The following is a 22102-nucleotide window of genomic DNA, read 5'->3' on the forward strand; positions in this document are numbered from 1 at the left end:
CATTTATTCATTTGTTTGATGTTTTTTTGTTCCTTATCTGATAGTATAAACATCAACGAAGATGATGGGAAGCGATTTATAACAATACTGTATAAGCACTTTCTGAGGGTTAATTGGGCCATAGAATTTTTTACCTTGCCGCACAAGCAGAGCCAGCCTGAGCCAGGTTTCGGTTCTGTGCATGGAACCAAAACTTACTGAAAACTTATGGTGCATGAGATGGGTAAGTTTTTTGTTTTGTGTGATTCCAAGACTGGGTATGTGTTATATTATACTGTGTACACAGCAAGTGATGCAGAGTTATCGAAGGACCACTCCCATGTTTTTTTTGGCTCAGTCATGATGAAATTCATGGACGGGTACTTCGGTGGCAACCATATACTGTTCACTGAGAATTACTACACGGCGCCAAGTCTTGCAAAGTACCTGCAAGAGCACAAAATTGGATCGTGTGGCAATGTCCGTGAAAAAGAGGAAACTTTGGCCATCCTTTTCAAAGGACACCGTGAAGTGGGATTGCAGGACCCTGAAATCAAGTAAACCCACTGCTGTTCACTGGCATGATAGGATAAAGGTAAATGTCCTCTCCACGGTCCATGAAGGTAAGTTGGTAGACATAGGCAAGATTGATAAGAGAACGAGGATGCTGTTATCGATTATAACGTAGCAATTCGTTGATAAATCTGATATGCAGATCGGCATCATCGACTGGCTGAGGTGATGTAACTGGTACAAGAAAGCATTCTTTCATGCACTTGACATTTGTGTACTTAATGTCTTCATTCTGTACAAGGATGTAACAGACCAGTATATCCCTCAGGCAGTTTGTGTAGGATGTAATTTACTGCCTCCTGGAGAGATATGGCCAAGTAATGCCTTCTGTGAAATGGAGGCACAGTGTACGGAAACTGCCTGACCGACTGCACTGCAGAGACTACCTCCCTAGCCATTACATGAAAGCGCTGCCTTTAACATCCGCAGTCCTTGCTATGTATGCACCAATTCATCGTGCCGACCACAGCAATGCCGTATGACGAGGTGGTTTGTGCTGAATGTGAGATGGCACTGTGCACTACCTATCTCTTCGACTTTCACTCGAAGTCCGAGTGGTAGAAGTTTGGGTTGTATGCATAAGTTAGTGTTAGTTTAGTACATACTGGTGTGTTGGTTGTTGTGTATGTAGAAAAAATTATTTTGCTGCTCTGTGTATATTTATGTGAATACTGGAAGCAGAAATTTATTTCACGATGAAGTCTGTGCCTTACTTCTTATTGAAAGTTTTCATGTAAACATTTATGATGAAAAAGTACAAATCAGAGAGAGAGAAAAAAAAACTCAGTGGTAAGTATTTTCGATTATGGACAGTACGTGAATAACTACTTTGCTCAAAATTTTGTTGTTGTTGTAGTAGTAGTGGTAATAGTTTTAGTAGAAGTGGTAGTATATGTAGTATTTGTGGTAGTAATAGTAGTAGTAGTAGTAGTGGTAGTTGTAGTAGTAGTAGTTGTAGTAGTGGTAGTTGTAGTAGTGGTAGTTGTAGTAGTAGTAGTTGTAGTAGTGGTAGTTGTAGTATTGCTAGTAGTAGTAGTAGTAGTAGTACCATTAGTAGTAATAGCATTTGCAGTAGTTGTAATACCCAGACTTGAAGTCACAGCGGTGCCCGAATCGAGCAACAGCGCAAACTAAACATACATCTCCGTGTGTGTGTGTGTGTGTGTGTGTGTGTGTGTAAGGCGGTGTGGTGGTGATGTGAAGAGGCAGCCTGCCTCAAGGTCGTTCCTATGGTTACTGGACTCCCAGCAGCAAGTACGCCCAAGTACTCTGAGGAGTAGACTGTAACATCAGTCAAGCAGGGTAGTACTCCCAAGATGGGTGGAAAGCTGATGACAGGGAAAGCTGGAGCTCCCGTTTCATCAGCCCTCGGGACTAGTTCCTGACCATCCCCTTTTGTTGAACTTTTCCAGTGTTTCAGTGACACAGAGAATAGGCCAGCATGCTCTCTAATACATGTTTCTCTAACTGTCAGAACGAAACTACATGCACAGTACACACTACACTTCCTTTTCAAAACTGAAAAATTAAAATGGCGCATGTTAATGAAGCCACAGAGTCTCAGCGGGGGGGCCATAAATGCCCCCACCATCCGCCCCTCTCCCGGTGACGACTCTAAGAGCTGCCTGGAACTGTCTGACTCACTTCTTTATTTCTGCAACATTCGTGGTCTTTTCTCTAATTTTCTCTCTGTTGAACATCACCTCTCCTCCTCTAAACCTCACCTTCTCTTCCTTACCGAGACTCAGTTGCCTGAGGCAACTGACAGCAAACCCTTTTCTCTATCCTCCTACTTTCTCTATACTCATTTCAAAACCAAAGGTGGCTCTTGTGTATATGTACGCAACGACTTATCTTGCTCTCGTGTTCCTGAACTTGATTCTTCTGAATTCTCTACTCTCTGGCTTCGGCTCTTCTGTCATTCTCTGACTAAATATCCCTGCACAGTCCACTTATCCCCTAATTCTACTGATTATCAAACATTCTTTGACTATCTTACTTCTACGATGGAACACATTCCATCCATTTCTCCTTTCTCTGAAATCTCCATTCTATGAGATTTCAACGTTCACCACCACCCTTGGCTCTCCTTTCCTTTCACTGATCCACCTGGTGAACAAGCCTACATCTTTTCTATCCTTAATGACCTAGAGCAGCTTGAACAGCACCTTACCCATATCCCTGACCTCCTTGAAGAGAGCTCCAATATACTTGACCTTTTCCTTACAACTAATCCTCCTGCTTACGCTGTTAATCTTTCCTCTCAGTTGAGCTCCTCTGATCACAACCTTATTACGGTAACCTGTCCAATTGCTCCGGTACAGCCTGTGGACCCTCCAAGGAAACGTCGACTGTGGCACTTTGGAGCTGTGAATTGAGAGGCCCTCAGGCAGTACTTCTTTGATTTTCCTGGAATGATTATTGCTGATGGAGTGTGTGGTGAAATGCTGAAGCATGGGGGAGAGATAGTAGTAGAATGGATGTGGAAGATGTGCAGATTGGCCTGGGAGGAAGGTAGAGTCCCGGAGGATTGGAAGTCAGGTATAATTATTCCCTTGTACAAAGGAAAAGGGGAAAAAGAAGTGTGTGGTAATCATAGGGGCATTTGTCTTCTTAGTATAATAGGAAAAGTATATGGTAGGATACTTACTGACAGAGTTAGAGAAAGAACAGAGAAATTAGTTGGAGAAGAACAGGGAGGCTTTAGGAAGGGAAGAGGTTGTGTAGATCAGATATTCATTCTCAGATCTTTAGTGGAAAAGTTTCTAGAGAAGGGAAAGAAGTTGTATGCGGCTTTCATGGATTTGGAGAAAGCATATGACAGGGTGGATAGACTAGGATTGTGGAAAGTGTTAAGAATATATGGAATAGATGGGAAGTTGTTGAATGCTGTGAAGAGTATGTACGATGGTGCGAAGGCTGCAGTGCGTGTGGATGGTGAACTAAGTGAATTTTTCTCTTTGAAAGTTGGGTTGAAACAGGGATGTGTCATGTCTCCATGGTTGTTCAATTTGTACATGGATGGGGTAATAAAGAGGTACAAGGTAGGGTAGTGGATGTTGGAGTGGCCCTGGTGAGAGAGGATAGTGTTTGGAAACTCCCTGTACTGTTGTTTGCAGATGATACCGTGTTGTTGAGTGAAGACGAAGGGGAGCTGCAAGGCTTGGTGGATGAGTTTGAGAGAGTGTGTAAGAAACGGAATCTAAAGGTGAATGTAGGGAAGAGTAAAGTGATGGTCTTTGAGAGAGGTGAAGTCAGTGAATGTACAGCGAGGTTGGATGGTGAGGAATTGGAAAATGTGAGTACGTTTAAGTACTTGGGTAGTGTGATGAGTAAGGATGGAGGTTTGGAGGGTGAAGTGCTTGAAAAGGTACAGCAGGGAAGAAAGGTTGCTGGTTCTTTGAAAGCAGTGATAAGAAACAGGGAAGTGAGCATGAAAGTGAAAAAGTTACTACATGACAGTATTGTGATACCAACTCTAACGTACGGAAGTGAAGTTTGGACGTTGTTGGAAGGACACAAGTCAAGAGTGAGAGCCGTGGAAATGAGTTATTTAAGAGGAGCCTGTGGAGTCACATGGAGAGACAGGCTGATGAATGAGGATATAAAGGAGCGTTGTGGTGTTGATGTGGATGTGATAGGAAGCGTTATGAGGAACACACTGAGGTGGTTTGGCCATGTGGAGAGGATGGAGGGTGAAAGACTGACGAAGAGAGTGTATGTGAGTGAGGTGGAGGGGGAAAGAGGGAGGGGGAGGCCGAGGATGAGATGGAGAGATGGGGTGGAGAGGTATATGAGAGAGGGGGGGGTGAGTTGGGAGCAGGGCAGTGAAATGGTGGGGGACAGGGCGACTTGGAGGCGATTTGTTTGTGGCCACCCCAAACGGGATTGAGGCGTCTGGCAATAGATAGATAGATAGATAGATTATTGCTTCCGTGGACAGGAGCCATCTGAGTCTGCCTTGTGCATTACGGAGGTTATGCTCTCAGGCATGGAAGCATAGATTCCTTTCTCATATCCTTTGACTAATGCAAGAAAGACTTGGTTTAATCACGCTTGTTTCCATGCTCTCCACAACAAGGAGAGGGCCTATAAAAGGTACCAGAGCCAACCCATCCATGACTCATATTTTTGTGTGTGTTTCTTCCTGGAATCGTGCTAAGTCTGTTCTTCGCTCTGCTAAAAATAATTTCATCCATACTAAATGCTCTCAACTCTCAAACTCAAGTTCTTCCCACTCCTTCTGGCATCTTGCCAAAAACCTTTCCAACAACTTTACCTCATCATCCTTCCCTCCTCTTTTCTACTCTGATGGCTCTGTAGCTATTTTTTCTACTGATAATGCAGATCTCTTCACTGAGACTTTCTCCTCCAATTCTACCTTAGACGATTCCGGTGCTGTTCCACTATCACTTCCTCCCTCTGACTTCCTCATGGCTGACATTAAAATTTCTTCAGCTGATGTATCTTCTGCCATCACTGGCCTCAATTCTAACAAGGCATATGGGCCTGATGTGGTCCCTCCTGTTGTCCTCAAGAACTGTGGTTCAGTGCTTACACTCTGCCTAGGTAAACTCTTTCGCCTTCGTCTTTCAACTTGTACCTTTCCTTTCTGTTGGAAGTTCGCTCTGATTCAGCCAGTCCCAAAGAAGGGTGACCATTCCCAACCCTCTAACTATCGTCCAAATGCTATAACATCCTGTGTCTCAAAAGTTCTGGAGTCTATTCTTAAAAAAAAAAAAAAAAATAAAGCATCTTTCCTATCACAACCATCTTTCTGATTGTCAGTATGGGTTCTGTCAGGGACGCTCCACTGGCGATCTTCTCGCCTACCTTTCAGACTCCTGGTCATCCTCCTTTCGGGAATTTGGCGAAAGCTTTGCCATTGCATTTGGCATCTCAAAGGCTTCGATCAAATCTGGGATAAATCTTTAATATCCAAACTGCCCTCTTACGGTTTCTATGCTGCTATCTGTGCCTTCATCTACAGCTTCCTTTCTGGTCGTTGTAGATAGTCATCGTTCTTCTCCTAGATGTATCAAAAGTGATGTTCCTCAGGGCTCTGTCCTATCACCAACTCTCTTCCTTTTACTCATCAATTATCTTCTAAGCTGTACATCTAACCCTATCCACTTGTACGCTGATGATTCCACCGTTCACCTTTCCATTCGGTTCCTGCAACGTCCATCCCAGCAGTTACTTCAACAAACAAGGGATGAGACTATGGCACACCTAATGTCTTACTTGCTTCGTATCTCTGACTGGGGTAAAAATAATCTTGTTGTTTTTAATGCATCAAAGACTCATTTTTTCACCTATGAACCTGACTGACTCTTCCACAGGAGTTCCCACTAATGTTTAATAATATCCAGCTCAAGCCTGCATCATCGTTGAACATGCTTGGGGTTTCATTCCCTCGGGACTTACCTTGGAAAGATCATATTACATCTCTTGTAAAATCTGCTTCCTGGAGATTAGGTTTGCTAAGCCGACTCCGTACCTTCTTTACCCCTGCACAGTTGTTGACTTTATACACGGGTTTTATTCGCCCTTGTGTAGGGTACAACTCTCATGTGTGAGAAGGCTTCCCACATACAGCTCTTTTCGATAGGGTGCAATCAAAGGCTTTTTGTCTCATTAACTCTCCTCCTCTTACTGGCTCCCTTCAACCTCTGTCTCATCGCCGCACTGTTGCCTCTTTATCTCTTTTCTGTCGCTACTTCCATGGTCACTGCTTCTCTGAACTGTCTGCTTGCATCCCTCCATCTCTATGACGGGCGCGTAGCACCCGTCTAGCAACAAACTCTCATCCCTTTTCTGTCCAACTTTCGAATGCAGGAGTCAAATCGTTAGTCCCAGTTCTTCATTTATGCAACAGGTCAACTCTGGAACTGTCTCCCTCTGTCTGTATTTCCTACTTCCTATGATCTGCAGTCTTTCAAACGCATTGTGTCCAGGCATTTCGAAATGAACAGATCTTGAATTTGGCTCACTTTTGTATTGTTTTTGTTTTTTCTTGGAAGGAATTGTTTGTGGGCTTCTAGCATTTGGTTCCTTCTCACTTGCATAAAAAAAAAAAAAAATGGAAACTTTTCACGTAAATAGTGTTTGTGGTGGGTTGTGGTCTTCTGGAATTGTTATCGAAGTGTTATTATTGTGGATGGCTAGTCTATGCCTTAGTGTGTCACCACACCTCTGCCACGCATAGAGACACGTACAAAAATACAGCAAAAATTGCCCCCTTTCCCCACTCATTCACTCTCCCTACACGCACTTCATGGACCATGTGATGCATTCAGCTTGAAGTCGAAGGATTGGTGAGTATTAGGACACTTTGTCTTTTAATTTTGGTTAAGTATTAACTGAGAGATGAAGGTTTAAAAACAGACTATTTTCTCAGGAATGCCTGGCTCTGGAAAGGGTTCGTGGGAATATGTGCCAGACCCCTTGGGTTACGTAAGATACTTTCATTGGTAAAAAATACGCAAAATATTACTATGCCAGCTATTTTTTCCAATAAAACTGTGCAGATACATGAAAAATGATAAAGTAGCTGAAAAATCACGTGACTCTGAAATGGCCTCTGGTCATGACGTCACTACTCACACTCGGGCAGAATAGTCCAAAGTAGTCGACTCTACGTCTAGCCCGCATACACTGCTTATTTCTGACCTCCAAGAATGTCCAGTGACAAGAGGAATAATCGCTAGTGTTTCGTTCCAAAGTGTAAGAGCACAGACAAAAGGACGACTGGGAAATTATTCTGTGTACCAGACAATAAAAATGAACGAAAGCAGTGGTAGCTGGCTGGTCGTTGGAAGTTCCCAGTGCTGGAATACAGTCTTTACTGCTGTGAAAATATAATTTTCTTCACGATATAAGTTCGTACACACCTAAATATCCGAAATCCGGTCAAAAAATTATACTTAAATTAATTGTGAATAGAAAATTAGGATTCAGACCGAAAACGTGCTAAGGGTTGCAAGTATTTCTACTTTAGATCGCCAGCACATCTTGAAAGACTTCTGTTTTGCACAAATACTGATTTACAGTGCAAATAAATGTATTTGCATGTTAAATTAATATTTATACAAAGTATAAGTCTGTCAAGGCAAGGTGTTGAGGTAGAGAAACACTTCCGCTAACTTTAGCGCTTCTTGGCTCTGAATCTATTAACAAATTAAACAAAAATTTGACGGGATTCAGATAATAAGGATGTGGATGAACCTATATAGTGACAAAATCTATAACATTTACCAAGTAAAAGTGCCAATTCGGCGGTGATTCGGTATATGACCGCCAATTTGGTGTTTCGTTGCACCCTCTTAAACGTACTGCTATATCCTTCAAGTTCAGAGCACTCACTGAAACTGTTCTTTCAGAGAACTAATGATGAAGAGGTCCAGTATTAAACATTCATGCGCATAACACCAAGAAAAGCTCATACAACTGATACTGTACGCCATACATTAAACATTTTACACTTTATGAGGTGTACGAGCACCGCTCGGGGATAGTGTAGCTGTACTTCTAGTCGATTTCACTGCAAATTACTTACCTAATAGGTATCACCCATTTTCACCATGAAGAGCATTCCTTCACAACCTACTTGAAGAGGGTAGTCTGGATCTACAGTGGCCATGTCGGTAAATATCTTGACAACCAATATCGCTGTTATTGATAAAAAATTGTGTGATGGATTTGAGCGTTGTCTGCATTATGAATACTGACGTCATCCCCAATATGGTGGTTGCTTCCCTCCTGCCGCAAAAAATTAAAGTTACCACGTCTTGATCACTGCAACTGATAAAGTATATTAAAAGATACATGTACCGTAAGCTTCTAAGTATATGGCAGAGTGTACTTCCCATGTTTACCGAGAACCGGAAACACATCTATTGAGCATTAAAAACTGAGATATTGGATTTTTAGGCCAGGTTTGAGTAAGAACGATATTATTATACACATATTATCATACATGTTACTTAAAAAAAAAAATCTGTGAACAATAAGATATAAATATCATACCTAATTAAACGCCAGTGTCTACGGTTTCAGCAAGAATACAACTCATTGGACATTATTCTTGCCTTCTTATCCCTTTGAATCCTGTAACGTGATTTTTAGCTTACTCCTGCCACCTACAGATGATTTTATTCGGCTGACGAGATATTTTGATGTGACAAAGAGGACACAGCCTTTACAAACATCTCCATTACTACAGATCCCTCCAAAGATGAATGAAATCTGGATAACAAGAAGAAAATGAAACACTCGATGTCGAGTAGAAGGGATTAAGATCCCCTCAAACACTTTACCTGTTTGTTACTAGCTATGACACGTACATATTATATTTAATAGTTAGTTATGCAAAGTTACACGTAACTAAAACGACATAAATAAGAGATGGCTAGTTGAACATCGAGGGGTGAAAGACAAAAATATTTACCTAACGAAGAGGTGCTAAAAATCCTACTAAGCAAGGGAAGCCCAACCAGCTGCCTGCCAGAAACTGCGATCCGGTTTCATTATACTGCCGTGGCAGCCGAGTGGTTAGCTACAAGCAGTCCGCCCGATAGCACTTGAAAGCTGGGGTCACTCGACCCAGGTGTCGGTGAACCCTTTGTGAGTTAGCAGATAAAACGAGGACGTAAGTGTCGCAAGCTGGATGATGCAGTGGTCTCATAGCCCAGGATAGTGTCTGAATAACGCCACAGGCTCAAAGGCTTCAGTCACGAAGCCCAATAGCTAAGCGCCTTTACTTTTGCATGCATCAAAAATACGACTACATCCAGTTTGTATTTGGTTTATTTACTTACTTTGGTGTCCAAACCATAGCTTTTAATATTTGTTGACAATCCTATCAGTATTATTATGTTCAGTGATACAAGGGCCATCCTTCAGTAAGAGTAGCAGTGTAATACCTCGTGCAATACATTGCACTTGGACCAGTTTTAGTGTTCTTCTCTCTTACATGCATGCATTGTCAAAAGAATGTGGCCCATCAGATCTTGCTTAATGTAAAGTTTGATCTCAGGTTCCGAGGTTCGTATTGTAAATGCCTTAGAACGCTTCGTAACACCTCTTCCCTAGCGATGTATTTTTCACATATCGTATACTGTATGGAAGCGAGGCATGGACCTTGCAAGAGGGGAACAAGTCAAGAGTGAGAGCAGTGGAAATGAGTTACTTGAGAGCAGCATGTGGAGTGACGTTGAGGGACAGGTTGACGAATGAAGAAGTGAAGGAACGTTGTGGGGTAGATGTGGATGTGGTTGAAAAGATTAGGAGAAATGCACTGAGGTGGTTTGGACATGTGGAGAGAATGGAGAATGAAAGACTGACTAAGAGGGTGTGTGTAGGTGAGGTGGAGGGAGGGAGAGGGAGGGGTAGACCGAGGATGAGGTGGAGGGATGGAGTTGAGAGGTATATGAGGGAGTGAGTTGGGGGGAGGGTAGTCGAATGGTGGATGACAGGGTGACTTGGAGGCGTTTTGTCTGCGGCCACCCTTTGCGGGATTAGGGCGTCGGGCTATATATAGTATACTGTATTTATATACCTTTCACACCGATGAGGTTGTATTAATAACTCAGAAGATGCTGAGATGTAAAATTTTAAGGAAGAGGTGTTGCAAAACATCGAATACCACTTACAATAAGACACACTGTCATAGCCTCACAAGAATGCAGCATTTGGGTAACTACAGTAGGTAGGGATTGTCAAGGTTTGTTTTCTTTGGGGGAAGCAGTACAGAAATTCCGAGGAAGGTCATAGCGTGCATGGAGAGTGAGTGAGAAATGCTCTAGTACGCAGAGGCGCATAGGTCGATCAGAAACAACGTGCCTGAATAAATAGAAATTCAAGCCATGAAAATCGAGTATGGAGTGAAACGCACAATAATCAGTTCCATAGGTCTTTTCCAGTCACTGTGACTACGCACAAAATATTCCATATAATAACATCCGCGTAAAAGACCATGACCAAGTCTTCTTTTGCAGTTACTTTGTTATATTACATCTTACAACGCATATCTATAGGGTGTATCTTTTTAATGTCAACATCATTTACGACAGTAACAGTTAAATACATACAGCGTTAATATGAAGTAGTCTGATCAACCTGATATACGGTACGCGTACTGTGATTGTCACCAAACTCCTTTTCGTAGCCAGGAGTAAGTTATAGCAGGATGATAATACTGTCATCATTAATTCGCTCAGTGTCAGGATAAATATAGTTTTCTCATAAACTGAGTGCTAGTTTTTTTTTTTTTTTTACAGATGGATAGAAGTAGGAAGAATATATTAAACACAGGAAAAAGAAACATTTACCAGACTACAGGTGTCCTCCATTAATTAGAACCAGTGTTACGAAGTAATATGTGAATCACATTCCCCGAGATAGGGATTTTTAGATACCCCACAAGGCAACGAGAATACAGCCCAGTGAATAATTTACAACGCTGGAATTCCACTTATGACGTTTAATCTAGTGACGTATACAGGGTGGCTGGAAAATAGCACTGCGCTAGAAACTCGTGTAGCACTGTCTTTTGTGTTGCGGGGACGGTTCAGTCAGCTAATGTGGGTGTGGTTGTGGCAGTGGAAGGAGGAAATGAATTATGGTGTGTGACCTCAGTGAAAAAGGACTGAATAGAGAGGCTAACAGACATCAAACAAGGTGGAAAGCTGCCATTAGGTGACCAAGGCCCAGCTTGCAAGCATGTTGGAGCCTTATAAATAGGATAGCGATTTATGAATTAACATTCTCTTCGAAGTTGATGATACTGTTTTAATATCGACACAGTTTGCATTAATGCCATACAGTGATTATATTGAGGTGTACTGTGCATAATAAATCGTTAAGGTAGAGGTCCTGTGAAGTCTTCGGAGAGACACACTATGAAAACTTTAGCTTAATTATGCACAGTAACAAGTTTTCCAGTAGAAAGGAATTCCACGTCGACAAAGGGTAAATAAAACGCCATCCCTTTCATTATATTGAAAACTTTATTCCTTCTGGAAATCTTTTAACGATTTTATTCGGCAAACAGAAACACCATGTCATGTTTTGTCATCCAATCTATTAATAACAGTTGGAAGCAGCCCCATCTGTAGAGGCTGACATACACCTGTGCAGCCATAAACAAAAGTTCATTCACACTTCCCTGGCTGTTGTGACGATGGAAGGTGTTGTATGAAATGTTTTTATGTGACAGAAATATGAAGCACAAAGCAGATGAATATGAGAAGGAACAATACCCTCTGTCGTTTAGAGGGGAATGAGTAATATGCAAAGCACGACAAAGTAGAGGCAAAGGAATGTCGTCGAACTTTTGCTCATGGCTGCACATCAAGCAGAATTGATATAAGCACCTCTCTGTTGTGATCCCCAGACAACAACTAGGCCAATAAATTAAGAGTAGTATACTAGGTCTCTACTTAATCAGGTATTTCTAGGAGGAGACATGATCCTGCACATCAGTTACAATCACCTTGAATATTAATAAAACAGGCAAGAGCCTGGGGGGCAAAATAATTGATAATAAAAGAGGTGACCCCAGGGGGCAAAGCACCAAGCATATTATCTTGGGCAATAATAAAACAGGAGTATGAAGGGGGCAACACTGACCTGCACATTTAGTAGATTCAAAATGTGATCATTCTCCCTAACCCAAGGGCAATATACTAGTACAATAAATGAAAGGCAAGTCTCTATGGAGCGACACTTGCCTGTGTATTCCACAATATCAACAAAGCAATAGAGAAGGGCAAAACAGACCTACACATTAGGTAGATTCAACATCTGATCTTCTAGTTTAACCCTAGGACAATTCAACACCATACAGGCAGAGTGTGATCCTGCAGTAAAGCCCTACAGCGATATATAGCCGGACTACTGTCTAGGGAGCAACATAAACCTGCACATCTTGCAAAATCAACATGTCGTCCTCCTCTGTGACTCGCTGAATGCTGACGTAGCGCCCCTCAACGCCCTCCGCTCGATGGCACGAAAGGTAGCCATAGGAGGCCTTGTAGGGCCCGAGGTAGCGGGAAAACAGAGTGTAGGAAGTGAGGTTGCCGGAGTCCACGCGTTCTGATCCCACACGAATCTTTGGGCAGAAGTTGAGTGTTAGTTAAAATGTTACAGTTATCTCGATACCAGTCACTGCAACGACCTAATGTTGGGATTAATTGTTGATACATCCAAACGATTAGATTCATCTCATGAAGAGAAATTAGGTTTTCTTGGGATTAATGGGGGCTATTATCTAACCTCTGTAATTGAAAAAGTCTCTTCAAAGTTAATGCTCTTGCTCGATGAATGAAATAAAATACGTTATGAGTGAGAAGTTAAAATAATCTTCCTCTCATTTCATGCTTTCAGATCACTCATGCACCTATGGGGATAATACTATGTAGTGCCATGCTTAAATCTTTTATTCGCCGTTCAGTACAGTCTGAGTGCTGGTTAAAATGGAAGTATTACGGTACCTCAGGTCGGTAAGGTCGGTTATGTCTTTATATTTTTTTAAGGTCACCTAGATTAGTATCCAAGTTTCGGAAAGGTCCCTACAAGTGAAGAGATTAATGCACGTTGTATACAGTCGTCTAAACGCACCAAGAATTAATTAAAATGAAAATGTCACCTACCTACAGAGATTAATATGTAACAGTTGTCCTTAAAACCGGTATAGAAGGTAGTTTAGGGGGTGAGGTTGCTGGAGTCCTCGCGTCCTTATCCCTTCCACAACTTTAGGCGAGAGAAATCTCTAGATGTCTTAAAAGAAAAAAAAAACTATTTTTGCTTTCTTTTGCCGATTTTATTCAGATAAAGAGAGGTCCGAACAGTGCATGGGTTAATTAAGGCTGCATCTATCCCTTGTCCATCGTAAACTGAATAAAAACGTCTGATTGTGTAAATGAATACAGTATAAATGACGTCATCATATTATAGCAGTTGATAATAGCGCCTTGTTCTTCCTAATCAAAACTTTCAAATGCCGTGCGCAAGTCTGGTGCATTTTTTTTTTTTTTTTTAATAGAACACCTACTTTTATAATAATTGCAGTCTTCCTCTAATCCATTATCATCATCATACCATGTTGCATCTCGAAATAACGGTTTACCACGCAAGGATGAAAAACAGCGAGGCATATTAAACATATCTCATTCAGAATCAACAGTTTTCCTCCGGTATCGTGACTGGACAAAGACGAAAATCGTGTCCTGAAATTTGGTTGAAAATCTGCTGAAAGGCTAAAGTTTTGGTGCGCTCTGCTATGGGTTATATGGACAGTTGGTTGCACTGACATGAGATGCTGTTTGCTCAAGGTGCCGAACCTGTAGATGCGAGCATATTTTTGGGAACAAAGCGAAATATATATATATATATATATATATATATATATATATATATATATATATATATATATATATATATATATATATATATATATAACGTGTTTTACACCTACTTCCACTTTATATAGGTGAACCGTTTCTCATCAGTTCTCTTTTTTACTGCCATGTAAGCAACACTGCAATTCAGTTACCTAAAGAACTGTCCTCAAAATCAGTTCTCCTTTATTCATATAGCTTATATTTAGTTCAAGTTGATAATTATGAGCTGTGATTGGCATTAACTGTCGGTGTTATCAAAATTGTTCAAACTATTTTGCATATGAGGATATATTCATTGTATATTGATAAGTGAATGTTTTGTTATGAGTGGTGAAATTAATTTCATTGGCCGGAGTTCGAACACGTAACCAAGAAGACCGGAGCCAACGCACAACTGTTCGGGTGCTTCATGCTAGGTTCAGTTCGTGTCTTAAAATGTGAGCACTACTTGCAGGTGCTGTCTTCCATCGTTGTAATGATTTCCTGGTCCTGAAGTGGTGTAGTAATACGAAAGCGACCTAAACAATGACAGTTTGCCTTTCTGCTATCCTCCCGAAATCGACTAATCCACTTTTCTATGATTCTGCTTACACCGAATGTTTGCTCTGTCTGTTCGGGATTCCCTCCCATTAAAAAGGTACAGCCTGCCCTCTCTCATCTCCCTAGTAGCTGGAATCATGTTACGTTTCCTTTTCACACCAAGGTATATACTAGGTTTGCTTGACGTTTTGTAGTACGGTTAAGAAGAAACGACCTGGTAATCATCTGACCGAATACTGTTTACATTTCGTTTCTTGGACGTACCTTTTTTTCGCGAATCAGTGTTAAGGCTTAGGAATTTCTTGGGTTCATTCATATCGTCATCCCATCACCAGGTGATATAAAGCCTTAAAAAGTCAGGCTAGCCAACTGTGAACATATAACTGTTCTAAAGCTGTCATAATGTGTCACATACTTTACTTAACTTTAGGACCAAACTGCGACAAGACTTTTTTCATTTTTGTACAACAATGCGACTTGGCTCAAGTTTGATGTCGGCATTTTTTTTTTTTTTTTTTTTTTTTTTTTTTAAACAACGGAGGAAGGAAAAACAAATGAATAAAAAATAAATAATCCACACGTCAGATTACTGGTGTCCTCTGTTCATGAAATATATGTAACAGTTAGACTTGAACAGCTGTAGGTTGAAGTTTGGAGGGAAACAACTCTGGGGAAGCGAGTTCCAAAGAGATGCAGTACGGGGAATGAAAGAATTCTGACAGGCGAAGTTCTGCAATATGGCTGACATTCCAGTCATCAGTCATAAGTACTACCAGATGCCCGTGTAGCACGAGGGAAGGCATGGAGAGGTGGCACCATGGACGCAACTTCGTCTGAGCACTTGCCATAAAAATATCAGAAAAATAATGCAAGGGAGGCAACATTCCTTCATACATTTAGGGGAGGTAGTTTATTTGTAATGACAGAGTTGTTAATAATTCTAACAGTTTTGTTCTGAATTTTGTCTGGTTGTTTTAATGCAACCTCTCCACATCAGTTCCACAAGGGTGAGCAATATTCAAGCTGAGAGCACACATGACTCTTATAAATTACAGCTAACTGCTCATCAGTGAAGAAGTTACGGACTCTGTACATTAATCCAAGTTTCTCTGAGGCGGTTTTAGCAAGTGATCTAACATGGGAGGTCGAGCTAAGGGCATTGTTAAGTGAGACACCGAGAATTTCAATACTTTTGGAGATGGGAATATTAGTAGTACTGAAGGTAATATACGAATCTGGCAATATCTGTCTATTAGTAAACTGTATATATTTAGTTTTACTAGCATTAAAAGAGACAAGGTTGTTTTGTCCCCATTCACTGATCATAGATAGGTCTTCATTTATGGAGATGGCTATATTGAGTTGAGAGGTAGAGATATTAGACTTCGTAAATGGGTGTCTGAGTGTGAATGAACTCTGTAGTGTTGAGTCATCTGCATATGAGTGGATGGGATTGTAACAGATAAGAGATCATTAATATGTACCAGGGACAGGGCTGGGGCCAGAACTAATCCCTGCAGCACGCCGGCTTTAACTGAGTGGAAGTTGGACTATACATCATCTACTTTTAATCTTATTTTCCTGTCACTGAGATATGAGGAAATCAAAGGAACAAAAGACGTTAGTCCATAGCAAGGGAGTTTGGACAGCAGGGAGCAGTTCCATACTCTATCGAAAGCTGTAGAAATATCAAGGGCTACTGCATGAGTTTCTCCATGTAGGTCAATTGATTGATGGCTGGTATGAGTTACGAGATTAAGTATGTCAATGGTGGATCTTTTGTGGCGAAAACCATATTGTCTATCACTAATTAAGTTGTTGGATTCAAGATGTTTAACAATGTGCTTATTAAAGTTTCAAATACCTTACCAAAAGAAGATGTGACTGCTATTGATCTGTAATCAGAGAGGTCAGAGGAACATCCTTTCTTTGGAATTGGGTGGATATTGGCTTCTTTCCATGAATCTGAGGATGAAGAAGTACGTATGCATAGTCTGAATAATTTAGCTAGAACAAAGGCAAGTTCAGGGGAACACTTTCAAAACAGTTGGTGGAATTCCATCTGGGCCTGGAGCTTTGTTAGTGGGAAAATTGTCTAGGATGGCTTTTACGTATCTTGTCTGTATTTTTAGTGGAAAAATATCGGGAGAGTCAAGTTCTAGTACTGGGACGTTCTGGCTGGCATCGTCTATGGTATAATTTCTGGCAAAAGTACTGGCAAAAATATCTGCTTTCGCACGTGGGTCATTTGTAATGTTGCCATCTGAAGATTATAGTGGGGGAATGGATGATGACTTGTTAAAGTTATTATTGAAAGAATTAAGAATTGACCAGAATGTTCTATTGTCATTAGGGTTGTTAAGTAGTTTTGATGTTTGCTTTTGAAGAAAGTTTGATTTAGCGAGATTTATTAAAGATTTTGCATGAGTCCTAGCAATTTTAAATTGAGAGAGTAATTCAGATGTTTTTTGTTTTAACTAAGACTTATATGCTAATGACTTTTGGGCTGTTGCTCTGGCACAGTTGCCATCAAACCATATTGGAGAGTTCGATCTTTTAGTGAATAAATCCATACCAGCTAGTATTTAGTAGCAAATGTGGGACTGGGTAGAATTGGTATCACTAGCGAAGAAAGACTGCCATGAAATGTCAGCAAGATAATTTCTAAATCCATCCCAGTTTGCCCTATCAAAGTGCCATCGGGTCACCCTGACAGGTTCAAAACAGGGAGGTGTGGGAGTTAACTAATGAGGCTTTGATGAGATTGTGATTGGAGGATCCAAGTGATGACAGTATCTCTATCCTGTATTCATCTGGATTATTTGTCAAGAATAAATCCAAGAGATGGGCATTATGGTCAGGATTATCAGGTATTCTGGCTGGTTGCTTTACCAGCTGGGTGAGATTAAATGATTCTGCAAACAGCTCACACTCTAGACCAGTGTCATCAGTCCTGTCAGAATGCAATAACCATTGAACATTATGTATGTTAAAATCACCCAAAATGGTAATTTCAGTGCTAAGGGCAAGGTTAAGGTTACTCAACTGTGTGGATATGGAATCAGATACACTGGGTTCCGAAGAAGCATTGGGGGAGCGATAGACTACACAGATATATTTGGTAATATTTTGACAGTTTAGTTTATACAATGAGTAATCAGAACTGGATGAAGTGAAGTTTATAATTGTGTCAACTGCATATTGGGATTTGATATAACAACAGGTGCCGCCCTTGTTACGGAAGTTTGTGAGGAGATGGTAAACGGGAAAACAAAATGGGGATATATCAGTACAGGGTGAGATTTGTGTTCTGTGAGGAAAAGGGCCAAAGGGGATATGGACTGAAGAAAAAAATGAACTAAGTTTAAATTTGTGCTAAGGCCGCAGATGTTGGTGAAGAATAAGGCCACACTTTCATTTTTCCGCTGACAAGCATCACTGGAAATTGCAAGAGTCGTTGCTGGCACAGTCACTTGATGGCCACCGGGAGGACCCTGTGCCGCCAGCCCTACCCTTCCGGTGGTGGCAATCCGAGGTACCACCTCATTTGATAGTAACATTGCAGCAGCCATTGCTAAAGAGAATGAATAGAAGGCGTGATATGCGTGTGTAGTGTGGTGTAGACAGTTGAAGGTTGAGGTATTATGAGAGCATGCTGACCTACTCTCTGTGTAAATGAATTCACTGAAAATGTTCAGCAAAGGGAGATGTCATGATCAAGTCCTGAGGGCTGGTGAAACAGGAGCTCCAGCTCTGCCTATCACCAGCTTGCCATCCACCTCGGGAATACTGCCGTGCTCGTCTGGTGCTACAGTCTACTCCTCTCACTGACATCATGTCAACAAGTGGCAGCTGACTTGGGTAAGAGTAATAATTACAGCTGTCGGAGAGCCAATTATAATTATTATAATTGGCTCTCCGACAGCTGTAAATGGAATTGACATCAGTTTCTGTCTTATCAAACGTCGGGCCATTACTTCATATTGTAATATACGCTAAATATTGTCGGTACCAAAATAGAACTACTGTATATCACCACTGCTGTTCAGTTTCCAGCATGGTAGCCGTTACAATGACTGGCGCATTCTGGCCGCCGTAGCACAGGTGTGTTTGTTTCTACCGTAGCTCCAGGGGTATGTCTGGACTGGCAAACCCCGTCTATACTATCATATCACACTGTTTGAGACTGCCTGGCCATATAAGCTGAAGTGGTTTGCAAATAAATGTATGCATTTTACATTCAGATGGAGTATATCTGCAGTGCTCATAACATATATTATTATTATAAAATAATTATATACAGTATTCACTTGGATAAGTGTGTCAGTCTTGTATCAGGGTAGGTGAAGCATGAATGCGCTGTAGCAATTGATGTCAGAAGTCATTTTAATAAGGTAGTAGTTTAAGACATAAAAAAATAATGTATTTCAGAATCAGAGTTGTATAAATAAAAATATCAGGCATGGAAGCAGACGGATATGGAAAGGTTCGAACGAATCCCTCTTTCCTTTTGACGTTCGACTAATGGATGATCTTGCAAGACAATCATGAACGCGTAATGTTAATATGAAGAATGAACGACGAAGAATTTAATGCTCAAATTGACGAAGCTTCCTTTCCTTCACTCACTATACATTTCTCGTCCTTTCCCCTACTACTTACCCACATTCTGCTACAGATAGACGCACACATCCCGTCATCCACACCTATGTATCCACTCACACTTAGCTCTGTGTGTGTGTGTGTGTGTGTGTGTGTGTGTGTGTGTGTGTGTGTGTGTGTGTGTGTGTGTCTGAAAACTTGCAATTCATGTCTGTGAAGATTAGTGGCCGTGTGTGTGTGTGTGTGTGTGTGTGTGTGTGAAAACTTGCAATTCATGTCTGCGAAGATTAGTGGCCGTGTGTGTGTGTGTGTGTGTGTGTGTGTGTGTGTGTGTGTGTGTGTGTGTGAAAACTTGCAATTCATGTCTGCGAAGATTAGTGGCCGGGTGGGTACCTTAGAAGGGTCAATGATGAGGTAGGGAAGGCGGGCGAGGTAGATCAGGTAGGTGGGTGGGTGGGAAGGTGGTTGAACGCTATGTCTGGGGTGAGTTCTTGGTCAGGGTGAAGGGGATGGGTGAGGTTGGTGAGTGGGTGCTGTGCATGGACGCTGTGGGTGGGTGGAAGTGGCTGGTCCTTGAGTATGTGAGTGAGTAGGGTGAGTCTCAGTCTGAGTGAGTGGGTGGGCAGGGTGAGTCTGTGGGTAAGTGGGTCGGCGGGCGGGCAGTGCAGTCTTTTTCATGTTGGCACGGTTGGATCTAGTGCATCGAGAAAAGACTCGGCAATGTCACGTCTTCGTCATCGCCCAGACCAAATTTTAGGTATTGTGGGAGGTTTACCTTAGGTTACGCCAAAGTTGGTTAGGTATAGGTACTGTAAGTTTAATGCCAAAACACGGCTTTTCTGATGAGTATTTGGTTTGATTAGCCAAATTGTTTCATATATTCCACAGTGAAGGTGCAACTTTGCCGAATCTTTTCTCTCTGACCTCGCCCCGACGTTGCCAGTTTGATTGGATGACTAAGTGTACCCGAAGAAAAAAACAGGCCAGCAGGCAGGGTGGCTGCGAGGATGGGTAGGGTGAGCAGGGCGGTAGGTGGGTAGGGTGAATGGGAAGGGAAGGTGGGCTGATGGAATGAGAGGATAGGTAGGTGGCTCTGTGAGTGGGTACATGGGTTAGGTTGATTGGATAGATGAGCTTGTGGGTGGATTGGTGGGTGTATGGGTGTATGAGGTGGGATGGATTGATTTGGGTGGTTGCATGGGTGGACACGCAGTGGGAGGCCAACCTGGGTGGGTGGGGGAGTGGCGAGTGAGAAATGCGCCAGTAGGGTGAGGACGTCAGTGGTAGGAACAGGTTTATATTGGAAACAGAGCGATGGTGAATGTGGCCCTTCAGAAATTCCCCTGACAAAACCATGTACAAGAGAAGCAAATGGGATCATGAAAGAAAGTTCATGTGCAGATTTGGTTAAGCCAAATTGGAAGAACATAGGTCCATAATGGAAAGTAGGTTTATTTGGAAAATTAGTCCATAGGATAATAGGTCCACAAAGGAAACTAGGTTCATAGGGAAAAGGATCCAATGGTGAAATAGTTCCGTCATGTAAAATACCATTATAAAAATAGGTTCATCTTTAAAACAGCCCTATAGAAAAAAATTATTGCATGGATAATAAAGGCCCATGGGAAACTAGGTCTATGAGGAAAACTATGTCCATATGGAAAAATGTTTTCCGGTGAAAATTGGTCCACAGGGATAACAGGTTCATCAGGGAAAAGAGGCCCATGAGGAGGAAACTTGCCAATTTGGGAACAGATCCCTAGAGAGAAATAGGTTGATGGAAGATGACACCTAGTAATTATTACTGGAGACGTTTTTATGTGCCAGGTTTAATGAAGCAACAATTTTATCTTTACGGACAACTATATACTCTACCCCACCAAAACAGTGTTCTCCCCTGACTAGAGGTCTGTCTTCAGATGGGCATAATCATCTGGTGGCAGCAGGAACAAGATGGAGCACTCACAGCACAACAGCCGTGCCTACAGTCAGTCTAAATGTATGTCCACACAGTCAGTTGGTACTTGTGGTTTTGGAACATGGCAAGGAAATTTTTTTGGATAATAATCATTTACTCGTGATATTATATCATGCAGTGTACAGGGAACCAAAGGCTGAAAGCCCGCAAGATTTTTCCCTCCATAAAAAAATTAAATAAATAAAAATAAAGCCAACTTCGAGATCCGTTTATTTCGAGATGCCTCGACATATTGCGTTTAAAAGGCTGGAGGTTATAAGAAGAAGGAAATACAGACAGCAGAAGACAGTTCCAGAGTTAACCTATGACACTGAAGCACCTTCTTAGCTTCTGATCTACTGCTTATTGGGTGATCTGTCATGATACTTCCAAACTGATGTGCAACGTGTTCGGACACGATGGGGGCATATGGGACAGACTTATATGATGGAGTGGAGGCATGTGGAACAGCCTTTACATGAAGGAGGCATCTGGAACATCCTTTACATGATGGGGGCATGTGGAACAGCCTTTACATGATGGGGGCATGTGGAACAACTTTTACACGATAGGGACATGTGGAACAGCCTTTACAGGATGAGGGCATGTGGAACAGGCATTACAGAATGGGGACATGTGGAACAGCCTTTACCCGATGGGGGCATTTGGAGCAACCTGTACGCGGTGGGGGCATGTGGAGCAGCCTTTACAGGATGGGGGCAGCCTTTACATGTGGAACAACCTTTACGCAATGGGGACATTTGCAACAACCTTTACACGGGGACATGTGGAACATCTTAAAGGCTGAACCTTTGACAGTGCCCTGTGCCCCTGACCTTTGACTGATTGCTCTTAAATTTGAATCAGTTCATCTTTATGTGACCCTAAACCCATTCACCAAGCCTTGTTTCTATAATAATGAAAAGTGTTTAAGCCGACTTTATCCTGTGACCTGAACCTTTGACCCATTGTTCTGAGAATTCCATCATCGCTTAACCTTAAACACGTCCACTAAGTTAGATTCAGATTGACTAACACCTATCTATGA

General features: G+C 41.7%; 1 protein-coding gene across 1 annotated transcript in view; it reads right to left on the minus strand.

Moving 5' to 3' along the window:
* Window positions 1–12454: 12454 nt before the first annotated feature.
* LOC145405868 (uncharacterized) overlaps window positions 12455–22102 on the minus strand; it is a 51019-nt gene continuing 41371 nt past the window's right edge. The window contains exon 3 of the mRNA XM_080277125.1: window positions 12455–12664. Coding sequence (XP_080133251.1) covers window positions 12455–12664 — 210 coding nt within the window. The remainder of the gene's footprint in view (window positions 12665–22102) is intronic.

This window comes from Coenobita brevimanus, chromosome 68, assembly GCF_032717465.1.
Source record: "Coenobita brevimanus isolate Jiangsu-jjx chromosome 68, ASM3271746v2, whole genome shotgun sequence".
Lineage (NCBI taxonomy): Eukaryota > Metazoa > Arthropoda > Malacostraca > Decapoda > Coenobitidae > Coenobita > Coenobita brevimanus.